The sequence below is a fragment of the Cebidichthys violaceus genome, unplaced genomic scaffold, assembly GCF_023349555.1.
Source record: "Cebidichthys violaceus isolate CVI_PGR_0920_01 unplaced genomic scaffold, fCebVio1.0.p SCAF_11, whole genome shotgun sequence".
NCBI classification, from domain to species: domain Eukaryota; kingdom Metazoa; phylum Chordata; class Actinopteri; order Perciformes; family Stichaeidae; genus Cebidichthys; species Cebidichthys violaceus.
In genome coordinates, this window is record NW_027176274.1 from 11,279,175 (window position 1) to 11,296,158 (window position 16,984).

General features: G+C 40.3%; 1 protein-coding gene across 8 annotated transcripts in view; it reads right to left on the reverse strand.

Annotated features, from left to right (window-relative positions):
* Nucleotides 1-16,984, reverse strand: part of zmp:0000001200 (dedicator of cytokinesis protein 9) — a 74,193-nt gene that overhangs the window by 31,113 nt on the left and 26,096 nt on the right. For 5 of the 8 annotated variants that reach the window (XM_068704782.1, XM_068704778.1, XM_068704781.1 and 2 more), the window contains exons 2-5: nucleotides 10,366-10,482; nucleotides 5,944-6,033; nucleotides 3,330-3,412; nucleotides 1,872-1,941 (exon numbers count right to left, since the gene is read on the reverse strand). In XM_068704782.1, coding sequence (XP_068560883.1) covers nucleotides 1,872-1,941; nucleotides 3,330-3,412; nucleotides 5,944-6,033; nucleotides 10,366-10,482 — 360 coding nt within the window. Of the gene's footprint in view, nucleotides 1-1,871; nucleotides 1,942-3,329; nucleotides 3,413-5,943; nucleotides 6,034-10,365; nucleotides 10,483-13,235; nucleotides 13,478-16,984 lie in introns of those variants that run through there. The other 3 variants (XM_068704784.1, XM_068704780.1, XM_068704779.1) reach the window with 1 other exon arrangement.

The following is a 16,984-nucleotide window of genomic DNA, read 5'->3' on the forward strand; positions in this document are numbered from 1 at the left end:
CAAATATACCAGTGGAGTGAAATCACAAAAATTCAAATTCTATTAATGTTGAAACAAGTTGCAATACTTAAATTGGGGCAAATTATGGAGTAATTACAGCAAAACTCCATCACCTGTTTCCAAGAAATTGTCAAAATCAGTGATTATGTTGAGAAAACACACAACTAAATATCAAAAAGATGGCAGATTTTGCCCAAAGAAGAATGGGACTTTATTTGGATATTTATGCAGTGTGTCATCATATCTTGATAACATATCCCAGATGCTATTAACACACCCTGCCAAAGCCTCGCCTTACTGTGCAGAAGACCTTTGATGTTGTGGTTTGAGATGACACAGAGCAGAACCCGATGCAGGTCTGTCTCCATCCAAACAAGCAGGGAGAGGGACATTAAACAAACTATGACTGTTAAACAAAACAAACATCTCCCTCCTCCCAGCAGATCCATGACACGAGGACCATGATCATCTCACACTCATAAGGCGAGTAGCATGAGATCACACACGACCAAACACAAAGCCTCCGTGATCCAAAAGCTATCGAGATCTATACAAATAAACCAATTAGGGAGTAAAGAAAGAAGATGAGATCTCTATCGTCCTTTACATCAGCCCTGTCATTTACAGTTACACTTCCCAACTTTGTATCCCTGAGAATTTCACACAATACGAAAAAGTGAATGGTCTTTCAAGATGTCTTCATTCTGGTCCAGCACCACTTCTTCTTTTTCTCTCAGTATAATAAAGCTAAGGGGGATTTTAAAAGTGCAGGCAGTAATTTGGATATTTTCAACAAGCCTTGTGTGGAGTGATCTAATAAGCATCTGGAAAGGTTCAGTGCCCGTTTCTCCTCGTCAATGTCTAGACAACGCTCACCGGTCCGCAGAGAGGGAGACAAATCACGGGTTCATTCTCTCTGAACTCAAGAAAACAAAACAAAAAAAATCACCAAACCAAACATTACTAAACTCCAGTCAGGCAAAGAGAAGGCAAACCAAATCTCTCAACCAAAAGTTGTATGTGGTCCAAAACACCACATGAAAAAAAGAGATGATGAGTTCAGGACCTTTTCTTTCATCTGCACAAACAACCTCCCAGTTAAAAAAAGTCCTGTTCTGTGAGAGGTGAGGCTGAGCAGGACAGACTATGACCCATGAAGACCTGCCAAGCTTTCCTCAGCCGCGTTAACTAATACGCAGGGAAAAGAGACACTTTGTAGTGTTGTTTTCTAAAAACCTAAAAGCTCCCAACTGTTTACTTTTTGTTGGCTATAGGAGGCACATTTTGACACATCAGGTGAGGAGAGTAGGTCAGGATCATCATCATCCATCTTGTGAGGGTGCGTGACCTTATAGTATGTTAGATAACATTTCAGCCACAGCTTCGTATCCTCTCTTGAGACTCAAATCAGCTTTTCCAAAGACAACAAACACTCATTTAAAAAACACACCCACTCGTCATAAAGGAATTAGAGGGGGATGAAAAGATCTAAATGTTACCTAAAATAATCATTGTGTAAAAAAAAAAAAAAAGAGTTAGTTTTGAGACATTGTGTGCCAGCAAAAGTAGTCAATCTAATTACACTTAAATCTTTCCATTAAATGCAGCTATTAGACACCAAAATACCCTTTATCTCTTCAACAGCCATAATGAGAACAGGAAAGGTAAAATTGATGACTGGAATAAGACACATTTAGCGGCATGCAGGGTTTTTTTTCTGGGCAAGGTTTCTAGTAAGATGTGATCCTGAGTAAAAAATGAAGTCTAGAAACACTGCAAATACACATACTTCATTACTCTGAGGTGTTGATTGGATTGTTGGCAAATCAAAGGATGAAAACTCTAGACATCGAAATAACACATAGACTCACCTCATCTTTGTCGACATCCTCATCCACTTCAAACACATGGACAGCCAGTTTATCGGGCCTGGCCACTTTGCTGTAAAGTAATAGATCATCATAAAAAAGGTTAACATAGTATGTACTACCAGATTACTACAGGTCAAGATAACTGCATACTCTGGTATTGTACAGGCAACTTAAAGGAGCAGTGTGTAGGATTTGGCGGCATCTAGCGATGAGGTTGCAGATTGCCACAAACTGAACTTCTCCTGTGTAGCAAGCGTGTAGGACAACTATGTTGGCCGATGGAAAAACTCAAATGGCCCTATCAGCTACTGTAGAAACATGGCGGACGGTTCCATGAAGAGGACCGGCTCCGTATGTAGACACAAACGGATTCTAAGATAACAAAAACACAATTCATGTTTTTCAGGTGACTACACACTAAAGAAAACACATATTATAAAATGTCTGCTAATAGATCCCATTAATGCTACACACTGTTCCTTTAACAAAAATATCTGCATTTCTCTGAATTTTAAAAGAATTTTACTCCAACAAATTTATCGGGCAGCTTTTGCTACTAGTTACTTAACACACAAGCTTCTAAAATATAATCTTTACCCCTTTAGAAAGGGACACTCTTCTTCTACTTTTGATACACTTTTCTGCAAGCACTTGAATTGTTAGCACTTGGCGTTTAACAGCATTGTTCAGGATATTCATGGCAGATTGTGTTTTGTGCTTTCATTTCAGTTCACTCTGAAAATCTTTCTTGCACATATGGTCTGAAGTGGTGTGACTAAGATGGGATTTTTCTTTATGTTTTCTTCACTTTCTTTGAATAAGTCATTTTGTATATTTGCAGCTGTCTCCAGAGAGTCCGAAAAAGGCAGGATCGCAGCAGGACTGTTGAAAAGCAGCACTTGATTGTTCATGGAAACTTAGCTAAGGTGCATACTGCCTTCTGGTAAATAAAAATGTGTCAACGGTAAGAATCACGTCATGGAGTATTGTTCTAACTTCCCCAGATTGAGAGACAGAACATTTGAGATCATAAGGTCATTGTCTACTCATATTCTAACATGTTGGTAGTAAAATAGATAGTCTTTAAGGAAAAGGCTGGACCTGATGACACAATCTCCGGACAATGAGGGTGGTTTCCACAGTGACTGCACGCACCGTAAAAAGGAAACACTCTTTTGTTGCAGGGAAATAAGAATTATTTACACTCTGCGTTTCCTTGTAATTAAGTCACAACAGCATTTTGTCAAAAGGAGGAAACAAAACGGGGACAGTTTGTCTAGGACAGAAAACTTGTGAGTGACTGTGTGCATTGTGTATTTTAGTTTAAAACCTCTGGTATCCATATAATATGCAGTAGCTGTTCTTACTTGCCCATCAGAAGAATGTCTTGGTACACTACCACATTACCTCTGTGTATATATTGTACAGTAGTGCTGAGGTTTTCCACTGAAGACTTACTTTGGAAGCTGTCGAAAGTCTCCAGAATAGTCCTCATACTTGTAGTTGACGACATGCCAGTCAGATTTGTAGGTCTTAATGCACTGAGAAGACAATGAAAACAAATTACAGACCACAATAACAGCCTGTACAGTGTGTCAACATTATAAAACACACAGTACAGTGGTACTTTAGGGATGTGTCATGGTGTCAGAATATGTCAAAAGAACTAGTGTTTAGTTAGGGAAGAATTAAAACATATATAGAATTCGGTGCTTTGAGTATATGTGTGTATTCACGCACGAGGAATAGCAGCGTAACTTCATTGATTATTTCAGAAGCTACGGTTCAGTTCTGTTTCCTCTGCCAAGTTTATTACTAGTACGTTTTGCTGCTTAAGTGTCCCACACTTTTTGTTGCAGTGACATTACTGAGTGCATTGTAGCGTTTATAGCTGATCCGTGCATCACTATTGTTCGACCATCTGACAGATGAAGCATACTGTCACCAAGAGCACGCCATTGATTGACACACTGTCAGTCTCCCAATGGACTGTTTTCAAAAATACAAATCGATGCATCAGAACCAGAGATATCTTCTCTTTTCCACGCATTCATCTTCCTTGTCAAAACCTGGTGCATTACCCACAATGCAACCACAGTTTGGTCAGAGATGTGTGTGTGTTTTGCTAGTAGCATCTAGTGTAGTGACGTGCAATTTTCTGGTAAGTTAATTTTCTTTCTTCTTTTTCATACTTGTAGTCTTTTGCCAAAACTGACACAGAAACATTTAAACCTATCCACAAGATGAAATACTTTAAAAGAAAGTGTATAATTGTTGATGAATAAAATACAGTGGCTGACAACATATTTTCTTACAGCTGTTTTTATTTACAAGAAAGCACAATCAAAATACAATGGTTGTTTTGTACAACGATTAATGCCTCTTGTGAAATCCTTAAGGAAAATGGAGTGCATGGTCAGTGTTCACACTCAGTTTAACCATTTCTTAAAACAAACTGGGAGGGAGTGTTACTCTATCTGCCTTCACTTGGAAAGGAGACATCTGTTCATTGTTAGTCAGCGATAGGAGCAGCTCACTGGTATCTATTCTGCAGAACTACGTGCCGTTTACAAGAATTGCCCCGACAGGGAGATGAAATGCAACCTGATCAGGAGAGCGATCGGAAACAGAGAGGCTCCTGCTGGGTTGATCCCCACAGCTGTCCTGGTGATGTCACACAACACTTGACTGGGAGTTTTAATGTCTTTATGACTTCAGAAAAGGCTCCCTAAACACTGACTTTGACCTGGAAGGTGAATTGCCGACAGCCAGTTGGTCACTGGTTTAAAAAAGATAGTAAAAGAAGTGTGCATGTGCCAGATGGTAAAACACTGTAAACGTTAGCAGATGAAAGACTTCTTCTCTCATTTTTTTTAGCAACAACTGGAAATAATTCACTATATAGATATTTTTTCAGATCCACTGCCATTAAATTACTAAACATTATTATTCTGTTTTATAGTCTTTTGCTGCCGTTTGACAGCAGATATGCTCAAGACTCAGAACATAAAGACAGCATTTTAAACCAACACTGACAGACGATAACCAGAAGTTTGATAAACTTGCAGATTGTAGAAATTAATTGCACTTTATCGTTCCTACGGCCTCTGGCATTGATAGATAATACTGCGGAAATACAGTACAAATAGTCCATTTCTCTCCAGCAATGATCTGTAATGAGTCCGAACACCATTTACGCAACCATTTCCATTCAAAGTTAGATTAATATAGCTGAAACAAAGAGGTTTCCTGATCAGCCATGACGTAGCTTGCTGCTATTGTTAGGCCACAAATTCGGTAATGACTCACATTAGTGTCAATATTCTGCAGCAATTTGTCTGTGTGGTTTACATGCAAGGGATGTACTTTCCTATCCACTTCCTAACCCTGTGTACCCGATTTACAGTACAGGACAGTTATTAATTTTCTGCAATTAAAGAAACAGTCTATACTTGTGCAATCAGTTTTAGTACTTAAAGTGCTTTGTGTTTTTATTTGTATTAATTCCAACCTGCACAAAGTTCCTTCCAGATTTCAATTTAAGTATCTATCAAGCTACTTAATTTTGCCAATTGTTAAGTTCTGTGGAAGTACTTCTCCTGAATTTTTCAAAAATTTCCCATAAATTTACACTGAAGTTAACTAAAACTTTATTTTGTTTGATAGCAACATTTAAAAAGAATGTTCTTAATCTACTTGTTCTAGTGCTTTGGTTAAGCTGTGTCAGAACCATATTTGGAGAGTATCCCAGCTATGTTAATATTGTTAGCACTTATAATTTCAACAACATCAGGACTGTGTGGGTGTGGTTTGATCTTATATGATTGACATCGGTCTGGTATCCAGATTTTTATTAAAATTGAGCTAAATCCTGATTGGTGCATGTAAATACATGACATCACTTTTTCCCCATCTGCGCTTTCCCCACTTCAGACGAAAACACAAATACAGAAATCTCTAATGTGAAATAACCAAAACTGGCGGGAAAATGTTATGTTTATGTAGGACCCCATTGCTAAAGCTAAGAAGTTGATTAATAAAATGTGTTTTCAGGGCTTTTTAATCAGCTTACCTCTTGGACAAACAGACTCTGGGCCTCCCTCTCTGCATTTTCAGGCAATGTAGGGTAGAGAGTTCTGCCTTGTCGCCTCAAAGTTGAAATCTGCAAAACAAAACAAATGGTTCATTCAACAAGAGCAAAAGAGCGAGGAAATTAGAACAAACATGACAACATTGTAAAAGTGAAAACAAAATGTGGAAGACTCATTGCTCAAGCTGGACACCCAGTATTACAGTTTGTGGTCTCAGCTGGACACTCCCTCTGCTCCTGGTGTTCTTTTAAATATTTTTCTATGTTTGAGTAAGGACTGATGTGTTTCTGAGGGTTCAAAGGGGCAGTATGCGAGGGAGGCAGCATGCTTGTCTATGTTGTTCAGCTCCAGGAACCACAGACACACCCTGAGTCTGGCTCTCTGCCACTGTTGTACAGCCGCACTCTGAGTAATCAGAATCTCAGCACCTCTAATGCCTCGTTTAAGCCTTTCAATAATGACCAACAGGTTTACTGTGCACCGTAGCCAAGCAGCCGTTTCACAGCAGAGCAAGAAAGCTCCGTTTAAAGCCTCCTTCAACAGCCATGCTACCTGCTCTGACATCTCTTAATCATACATTGTTATAGACATCCAACCAATAAGTCAGTTTTAGCTCAATGTGAAAGCTGGAGCTCTATTTAAACATGCCTTGAGTAAAATACTGCATTGTGCAACATCACCATCAGGTTTTAGCAGGAGGATTAATTTAAAAATAAAGTGCATTTGACCACAAATAATCCCTTCGAGCAAGAGTGATATGAATACAACCATTAAGTGGAGCAGTTCAGCTCACTGAATTAAAAGTAAACAAGTGAATTGTGGCTTTGCACGAGTCAAATCCTTGTCAGCTGTGTTTCCTCTGATGAGATGGATGCAGAGAAAACCTTTATTATATTTTCCCAACACATTTTTATTGAAATGAAAAGCGCTTTGAGCAGAAATGTGTTCCACGTATGTTAGTTTACAATTCAATTTAACACAGAGCTAATCAATGAAAGTACTTTGACCATAGTGTGTATATCTATTGAAGAAAAAACACGTGTCAAGTTTTAGTTTCATGATAACCAGTCAGCTGTGTTTATAATCCCATAAATATCACTATATCCAATTCAATAGTGGATCAACAGAAAATGAATCACTTACTAACTGATGATTGTAAAAATCTGACATTTTATAGATAAAATAATCAATTTATTAAATAAAGAATATTAAACAGAATAATCTATAATGACACTTGTTTAAAAATCAAAAGTGGCATCTTTCTCCATTGCCTAACTGTCCATCTGAATGACCTTGTATTTGACTGAGCGCTGGTCGTGTAAACTACGACAAATTCCACACCGAGCTCGCATTTTCAAACCTGAGGTCTCCCCTTCCTCTCTGCTAGCCAGGTTTCCTGCAGGGCAGATGATAATCTTTACAATCCAAGCAGCAGAAATAAACAGACAAGGAGGTAAGAGGGAGCCAGGAAGTGGGCAACAGGAAGCATTTAATTGGGCTACGAGTCGCCAGGGAGAACCATGAGATTCTCTGGTGAAATAAGCCCTAAATTAGCACTGGATAGCCGAACCCGAACTAAGTGTGCCTCAAGACTTCACCACCTCAGCAGTGGTTTCATAATTACTAAGTTAAAACTGATGCCGTGGATATTCTTTATTTTTGTTATTGTCAGCAAATCCCATGGAAAGACCAACAAGGTTTTGCCAGTCATGATAGTTATTTCTCTGTGCCATTCTAAATTAGAGCATATTTATTGCCTCCACATGGCTCTAAACATGGCAACGGCTGAGCCAACTCCTTACAGTTAAAGGTGCTCAATTCTCTAACAGCGCAAACAATGGCAACAGTGCTGACAGAGCTAATAGTGTTTACCTGAGGGGGAACTGGAGGGTGGGTGCTACACTTCCGCACCAAAAGAGGTGGACCATCTATATAGCCATGCTGATAGTGTGGCTAATAAAAGTTTTGTTAAGAATAATAAAAATATAGAACATCGCCAGCCTTATCCTTTTAAAGATATGGAAACTGTTAAGTTAAAGAAAAATAATAATATCCTGATCTGTGGGCTTTACGGCGGGGATGGGCCCAGACCTCAGGGAAGGAAGGGCCCCCTCCTCGTAATCCTTGACAAATTTCTCCAGAAACCTTGCAGAGAGAGCACTGAGAGACCTGCACATAACTGGATTTTGCCAACAGCTTCCAGATCAAAACCAGATGGCGATGATATGGCTGGCTCACAAAAGACCAGTACCAACACATGACTTTTGATGTGCCAGTATAGAGATAAGATAAGGTAGAGACCTGCTCGTGGTTTCTATTAATGAGAAACAAACAAAAACAGGATTTATACAAAAAATAACATAAAGAGGAGCTTCTGCCTGTTTGAGACTGGATTCATCACCAATTAACACTGTATACTTAGTACTGTTTGTATGCATATTGAGTATACTGGCTTTACCTCCTTTCACTAAAACCACCAAAAGTTGAAAAGGCCTCGACACTGAAGCTGATTAAAACCTTGCTCGAGTCCGAGGAGGTCGAAACAGATGTTAGCTTCAATCACTGTGCCTGTGGTGTTTTTTTTTTTCTTTCGTCAGAATCACCTGTCAGCCCCTGACAACGTACTGTTTGTGTGTAAAGCTGGTATGTTGTGTTCACAGCAGCAGGCTGGAGGAGCATGACACAAGAGAAGACAAAGCCAAGGCTGTCCCGCTGTCACTGAGCACCCAGCTGCCAGCCCTCTGTACACTGTAACCAATAGCTTTAAAAAACGCCAAAGTTAGAAACACTTTCTATTTACAGTACTTTTTTTCTATTCCACACATGCCATCTTCTCCAGTAAAGTAACTGGAAAGATTCTTCACCCACAATACATTTAAGTCTCCATTACACGTTTACTGTGACCTGCAACACAGGTGATCTGGGTTAGATAGTGGTTTTAAAATAAGTAGAGCAATTATTGATCTCCACATGGGATATTCAGGTTGCATTAGAGTTATATACAACAAGTATAAGAATAGAAGTAAAAATATGAACTATACAAGAGCAATTAAAGACAGAAGTATAATATAGTATAATAACATAGTAATTGTTTAGACTTTTACAAGCATCACATAAGACCGTCCCATATAATGTAGATCACAAAATCGTTTTATTATTGTTAAAAATGTCTTTTAGTTGCATGGTACCGCATTTAAAAGGACTTGATTTGAAAAGTCTACCCATCTGGTGCATTCAAGTACTCTCTTATAAACAAAGCTTTTTTTTTTTTTAAAGCTAGCAACTAAGACAATAATACTAATCAGCATACAATTTGTTGCTGTTTTGTATGCAAGTATTTCAACATTTTGTGTACAATATTTGTGGATTTTACTGTAGTGAAAGGAAGATTTTTGGAAATTGCTGACTGTCCTTAGTGTCTTACAGTGAAAATAAATATATAGCTCCTCCATCTATATGACTATGACATGAAGAATTGCCCCAGATTTACAGGTTAAGGAGCAGGTGAAAGGAACTTCAAAAGGATGCAATTTAATATGCATCAATTAGAATGCTTTTTTAAATTCACATGATAGAGTATAGCTTTTATAAAACATCTGTTACTGTACATAGATCATCAAAATCTCCCTCTTGATTGTACCGTTTTAAGTGGGCATTCAGCTCCAACAATAAAATACTATGAAATTTCCACTGGACCGTGAGACAGAGCGTCAGGGTCAGATTTGAGGATATGCTGCATGTCTCATTGCTGCTGTTGGTAAGAACATCTTTCAATCAAGTCTCATTTCCTGAAGTACCAGCACTGCGCCAGATTTCCATTTTAGATTTTCCATCCTCACCGCGGAAAGTGTGAGAGAGCGTACGTCCTGTACAATGTGGCAGGAGATAACGCTTGCTCTGTCACAACATTAGAGACAGAATGAGCCAATTAAACAGATGGCCCCTGACCTCTCTCTCGCTACAGCATGGAATGATGTAAACAAAACCAAAACCCCTGTAAATGACCCCACCCTGTACTCACAGCACTGGACACACCTGGGTCCAAGGAAAAGACAAATACAACAAAGAAAACACACGAGTGGGCGGGTAAATAAGGAATTTTTGACAGCTATTAATTATTATGTAGTGGATTTCTTTTCACCCAAAGTGAAAACCACAGTGGTAACATGAGCAGCTGCACTGGAAGTCAAAGCTCTGACTATGACAGTGTTATTACCACTCCTTAAGCTCCACACCACCACTAACTTTACAACGCTTCCATAGTTAAAATCTTCTCCTCAAACTTTTTCCTAACCAAAACAATCCCAGATACAATAACCAAGGCTTTTACTACAGTGAGGCTTTTGCAGCAGTTTTTCGGGTGTGGATGTGACTTGCATGCATGAAAGAGATGTGAAACTCACCTCAAAGTCCTCCAGGGGGAACTGCAGCATGTCTCTGAGGACATCACTGAGGATTTGTGTCTTCCTCTGCACCAGCACATTTTCATAGTCCAGCGGCTCAATCACCTTCGGCTTAACCTGGAAAACACAGACGGAGCACTCTATGACCGGGATATTTGATGTAAGTTCACAAATACTGGTAGCTCTAACACTAAGGTTAACATGCACACAAAGAGACGGGACGGAAATATACTTGGTACATGTATTTTTGTTGTTGTTGGTGCATTTTACACCTTTATTAACTAGATCCAGGGGAGAGATGATAGGAAATGAGGAAGAAGAAAGATGGGTAATAACATCCATCAAGCATTGGCAGTAGAAATGATGTCTTCGGTCATCATGTCTGAATCTGAGCGCAGCATCTAATACTCTACATGCAGCAAAACAAGCAGCAAAAAACCCCCCAAGAAAGTTGATAGATATTCTTAGTTTGAGCCAATAGAGTTTCCAAGGCAAAACCATCAAATGAGGCATATAGCTGTGCACAGGAGCAGCGATGGTGTTGTGCATAGACAGGCGCTGTCACATTGGGTTTCACCAACATGTGCTATCTGTTGAATACACTGCGATAAGTCGATCAGGGCTCCATCTGCCCAGAGCAAATGCATCCGCCTCAGCAGTAAGAAGGTCTTGATGAGCTTATCCCTCCGTGAGAGCAGACATGCATGACATTTATGTCAAGGAAACAAATACACTCCACTTCAAGCAACACAATGTAGTCCACATCTTAAAACAAACAAACCTGCACCATGCGCTTTTTTTTTTTCATTGTACTTGACGAGAATCCCTAATCAGAATTCAGTTTGCAAATGCTGCTGTTTTGTAGCTCAAGAGAGCAGATGTGGCTATGTCCTCAAGAGATGATTATGGATTTATGGTGCATCATGTCATAGTGTCTGCATAATGTTAAAGCACTGACCCTACGCTCAAGTGGCAGAGGTTGGAGAGGACTTATGCACTGCAAAGATACAGTAGCCATGAGATTGAAAGTCAGCTGTCAACACTTCTGGCTGATGGGACGAGAGGATACATCTTACAGCCAGGAGAACAGCAGAGTGCAAAGTGAACAGTGACACATCTCCAGATTTCTGTGCTGAGTGACAGCACAGCCCACATGTTGGCTCCACATCTGGGACTGATAATACTGGTATGATCTCAGAGGGAGAGTCATGGATATTGACCTGCTTAAATGCATGTTGCTAGCAACCTTGTTAATAACAGAGCACAGCTCCCACTGAGGACAGCGGGGGCAGGACCTTGTATCAAGGACAAGGAGGGGAAAGCAGACCAGAGATGGTGCCACCATGTCTGCCAGCTAAAGCAGGCTGTGGCATTATCAGTCAACCATTTATTCACAGCTTTATCTGGACTTAACACAAATAGTTACAATTAAATACCCACACATTTCAACAAACTCTAGAAAAAAGAAAAAGTAGAGTCTGATGCTTAGTTGCAGGCAGGACAGGTAAGTCAGAAAGGAGCTAATGATGTCGGTGTGTGTGTGTTGGTGTGTATCTTGCTTGTACTGACCTAAAATCTCTATGCACAGACCAGGCAGCCTGCACCAGACAGTGAAACATTAAGAACAACAGGTACACCCAGATGCACACTAACACGCAATTAGACAAACCAGATTGATTTTCACAAACACCTTCTGCAAGTGAGAGGCAGTCTATCAATTTGTTACTTCACCAGAAAACCTTTTACTGTCCAAATACCTGCTGAAGCTGAAAACTCCAGCAATTAAAATGGATTCTGATATTTAAAGTTGCTGCTAAAAGGTTTGACCCCATTAAAGAGATGGTACCCTCTTCTCACCAGTGATGGGTTCCTGACCCCACTCTGTTGTTGCTGACTGCACTCCAAACCCCTCTGGGCCGCTTCCACATTGCTTTGTCAGTGGCCAGTGTAGGTAAACCACAAAGTACACTCAGCACTGAGTAAGAAAATGAACAAACATAAGCAGGAGCTCTGTCATTCCCTCAACCCACAGTGCTGACCATATCCAATGGATCAAGTCCAAACTTTTATTGTATTATTGTCGTATCAGTCCTTGGAAACAGCTATTTAAAAACACTTGTTGTTTTTATGTCTTGGTCTTCTATGTCTATATCCTATATTTCAAGTGTTTCTAAAATACACCATAAACTGTTTTAAATATAAAAAAATCTGACCAAAACAATGCATGCATGTTTCAAGTCTGTATAATTAAGTCACCAAATAAACAGACATTCATCCCTGGAAAGCCCATACAACAGAAAGTTATGAAGCCATCTCTTCCACTCCCTCTCTACAGTGATCTAGCAGCTGTTTAGCTGCAGCACCCACTCCTCATCACTGCACCCTCTCACACCAATGAACAATGGTGCTGTGTAGTGCCTCTCTACTAACCGATACATTCTTTTACCGTCTTCTTCACACGTCTCTGTACAGATCTAACCACCGGACACCTTCATCACAGGGCAGGACGTTATCACTGTTGTCAGGGTTGACTTTTGAGCCAAATAAAAGGTTTTACAAGCCACGGTCATCTTTAAGACTCAAGGAAACCGTATAGCTGCTTCACTCCAGGTGGTTAAAGTTCACCAGTCCACTATGCCGGTGCTAACATTGCAAATTTTCGATGCGAGTTGGCAACGTTGTGTATAATGAAAGATGACAAAAGTGAAGCAGACCAGATGCTCACATGACAACTCTTCGGGACTTCATGACTGTGGTTAACCTTTGTAGCGCTGCACACTGTAAAACATGTTCTCATAGATCAGAACAGCTTTTTAACATAAACCAAAAAGTCTAATATGTTTTAACATAAAAGTCCTTGAATGACTTACCACCACCTGTAGCACCGTGTCTACCTCAGCCTCAGCTGCAGCCAAGCTCTTGTACTGCTGCGGACTCTCAATGACCAACTCCTTCTTCGGAGCTTTGCTAACCCTTCCTTGCATTGTCAACAGCCAGATATCTCCAAGCTAGATCCCAAAGAGCGGCAGACAGCCAGCATATCAGATGGAGAAGAATCCTAGTGCCGGAAAAAGTTAGTGAAGTTTGTATTTCTCCTCACAGACCCGTGCTCTCACCCTCCCTTCTCAGACTGCTCTGTCAGTCTGAAAGCAGTGGACTCACACCCAGGCGGAGGACATGGCCCCTCCTACACTCAGCTGTGCTGCCTGGGGGAGTTAAACAACCTCACACACACACACACACACACACACACACACACACAATAAAGCTATCTGACCCCACACTATCCACCTGCACAGTGACACAGAGTTGACAAAGGCAAACAAAAGACACACATTCCTCAAGTATTACAGTCCGGTCAGGGACTGTCCATGCCTTGTGTGGGACAGCTGAAATAAGAGCTGGCTTAAGTTTCATCCAGAGGAACAAGCTAAGAGAGACTGGGACAACAATGGGGCACTGCTTGTTGCAGCATTCAAAGAAACCACTCAAGCATCTGCAGAGTACATACAGTATGAGGGCACCAACTAAGGAATCAGCTGCAACGATTTAGAAGTGATTTTCTGCGTAAACATCACAGATAAGCTGTCAGACTGAGCTCATCAGATTGTAGCAGGACACGGGCAAATCTTGACCCACATTAACTATTACAGACTGAAGAGCAATCATTGAACTATTTCTGAATCAACAGTGCAGTATATCAAGTTAGTCACCATCACAAAATCTGACAGTCAAACATTAGTCACTGAAGTTTTTATTGCTGGCTCTGGTTCGACCGCATGACTGCAGCTGAGATAGTACCCGTTTGTAATCACAGAGTTTGAGATTAGGCCCAGCTTCTGTCTCGCCGCTTGTTGATGCAACTGCTTGAGGGGCATTCCAACGCGATGCAGCCAGTCAACCTACCGAGGAGTAGGCCCGACCTACGGATTCCTCAGTGGGCCACAGCAGGGGAGGATGTTATCTTTTCACGCCTGCATCTAAGCTTAAGGCGAGGGGAGGCAGGGCCAGGTCAGCTGCTCCCCTCCCACAGTCACATGCCTCTATGGGCCCCACACACAGATCGGTATTATGGTCTAAATCATGATAACAAGAACATTTGTATCTCAATAAAGAAAATGAATGGAGAATTACATATGGAACTAGAAAGGTGCATTTATTTGAGTGCAGATATCCACTTGGTGTTTCTACAATGACTACTGCTGTATTGTGGGATTGAATGAATACAACGCATAATTGGCTAACCCTCCGTCTAGACACCAATGGGCTGTAAGGGGGTCGTAAAACACACTTCATTCAAATTTAAAACAAGCTCAAGGCATCATGTAAGACACTTCATACAATCTTACAAATGGCAGTATAAAACAAGTCAGTGGACCTTGAGCATGCAGCCATAACTGGCCACCCAAAATATTATGCAGTCTGCTGCAGCAGAATAGGAGATGAGCTGTGGACAGACACAGAGGTGCACACTTACTCATGGACTCACACACACAAGCGACTAATTTCATGATCCTCCTGGCAGAGAACAGCAGATAACAGCAGAATTTGGCAAAATGGTAACACTGTATGATGACAATACGGATCCCACGAAAGTCAGTAAACCATAATTCTGAATTACTGAAATGGCTATTTGAAAAATCTTAGCAATCGTTAATGGTGAAAAACACCAACTATTGTCGGGTTTCAGGTTTTCGAATGCAAAGATTTGCGGTTTGTCTTTGATTTATATATTATGTAATTGTAAACTGTATATTTTTGTTTTGGATATTATTCCACTGTTTATTGACATTTCATACACAGAACAAAACTTCACTCAAAAAAAAAAAAGAATCGGCAAATGAATCAGTTATGAAACTATAATTATAGCCTCAGGCTAGGCTGTATGGAATATTTAAATACTTAGCTTTTGATTTTAGCCTTATTCTACACTACAAACCTGGCCAGCATGCATAGCTCAGCAGTTAAGGGTTCACATTTCTGTGGCCTCTAACTCTGTCTCTTTCAGTTATTTTCTATATCAATACAGCAGCTCAAGTAATGAAAGTGTAGATGACTTGTTAATCTTTGACAAAACTTCACAGTATGAAATAAAAGTCATGTCAGCAACCAAATTACTACAATGCCAGATCTCACATTTGGCGTGAGCCAATGGCTGTGATTCAGTGGGTTGATTAAAGACAGGTGTGCCTTCCCTCTGTGGTCTACTTCTGCCACATGAAGCAAATACTCTCTGTGTGCAGGTATTATATGTAGGGCTGTCCTTGACCAAATAAATTCGTAGACTAACTAACTAACGATAAATTGATAAATCTGTTAATCTCTGTTTCTCCACAAATAACCACCTCTTAAAATGGTGTTTGCCAGAGATGTGTCAGTATGTTTCTTGGAAATAAGTCATTCAGCATGAAAAAAAGCAAAAAAAAATCAAGAAATTATAGTCGACTTGGACTGAAACTAAGAGGGGGCAGCCTGGTATGCATGTCAAATTTAAATGAATATCAGAATAATTAAATTAAGGGCACTCATTCCGTTTCTATGTGTGCAGATGAGGATCCGCTCCAGGTTTGCCTTAAGGCAGAGTTGGGCTTCCTGAGGGTTGAAGTGTGTTGCTAGCATAGTCTATTGTGGTGGCTTAGAGAGCACTGCCATCGGGTGATGTGTTGTCAACTGCCAAAGCCCTCGGGTTGTTTTCCCCTCTCTTCATATAGTACTGACATCTTTTAAAATAGTTTGCGTTATTAGAGTACCGCTAGGACTGAACGCAGCTCCACGGTACACAGTATGCAGTATTCACAGTGGAAAACATACTTTGACACAAGATCCTGTCTGGTGCATCTAAATGTACATTCTGATGACAGCATAAGAAAAGTTGACTATGACATGAACTACCCTATGGCATAGATGCAGATCAGCATGCCTTGATCTTTGCAGGCCCTGTGTATGTGAAAGGGATATAAACTGATCCTCGCACCAGGTGCAAGCAGGCTCCATGGTGGAGTGAGTTAAATATTACTGTCATCCTGGGGGCATATAAGATCATCAAGGGGGGCTCTTTATAAGAGCAGCAAAGTGAATCATACACTTACTCTCTCAGATACCTGTGTGTTTGTCAGTCAATGTGCTATTATAATGTACACAACACTGTTGAACTGAAATGCTTCAGTTCATCCTGTCAATAACAAGCTGGTGCTTTCCAGAAAACTTCAAATTTGGCAAGATAATGAATCGTGCATCAGGATTACAGTTGTTTTCGATATTTCATTGGATGTTTATAATAACCATGATTCCACTTTGGATGCTCACCGCAGAGAGTGCAGCATACGCCTCCCTCTCTTCTTACAACATCCTCGCTCCAATTTTATCAGACATCTTTGTTAGACACAGGCTTGTTTACTGTATCACACTCTCTGGTTTTTGCAATGGCTAAACATTGTTTCACTGACACAAAATTTAGTATAAGTAATTTTGCATTTAGAACAACCAAACAACAGAACAACATTTCCTTTAACCTCCTTAATTGCGCCTTGAGAATAATGCTACATTACAAGTACTTGATGTTTGACTTTGATCTCTGAGTTTGTACAAAGGCCAGTTTCCTCTCCCAGACATCTCATAT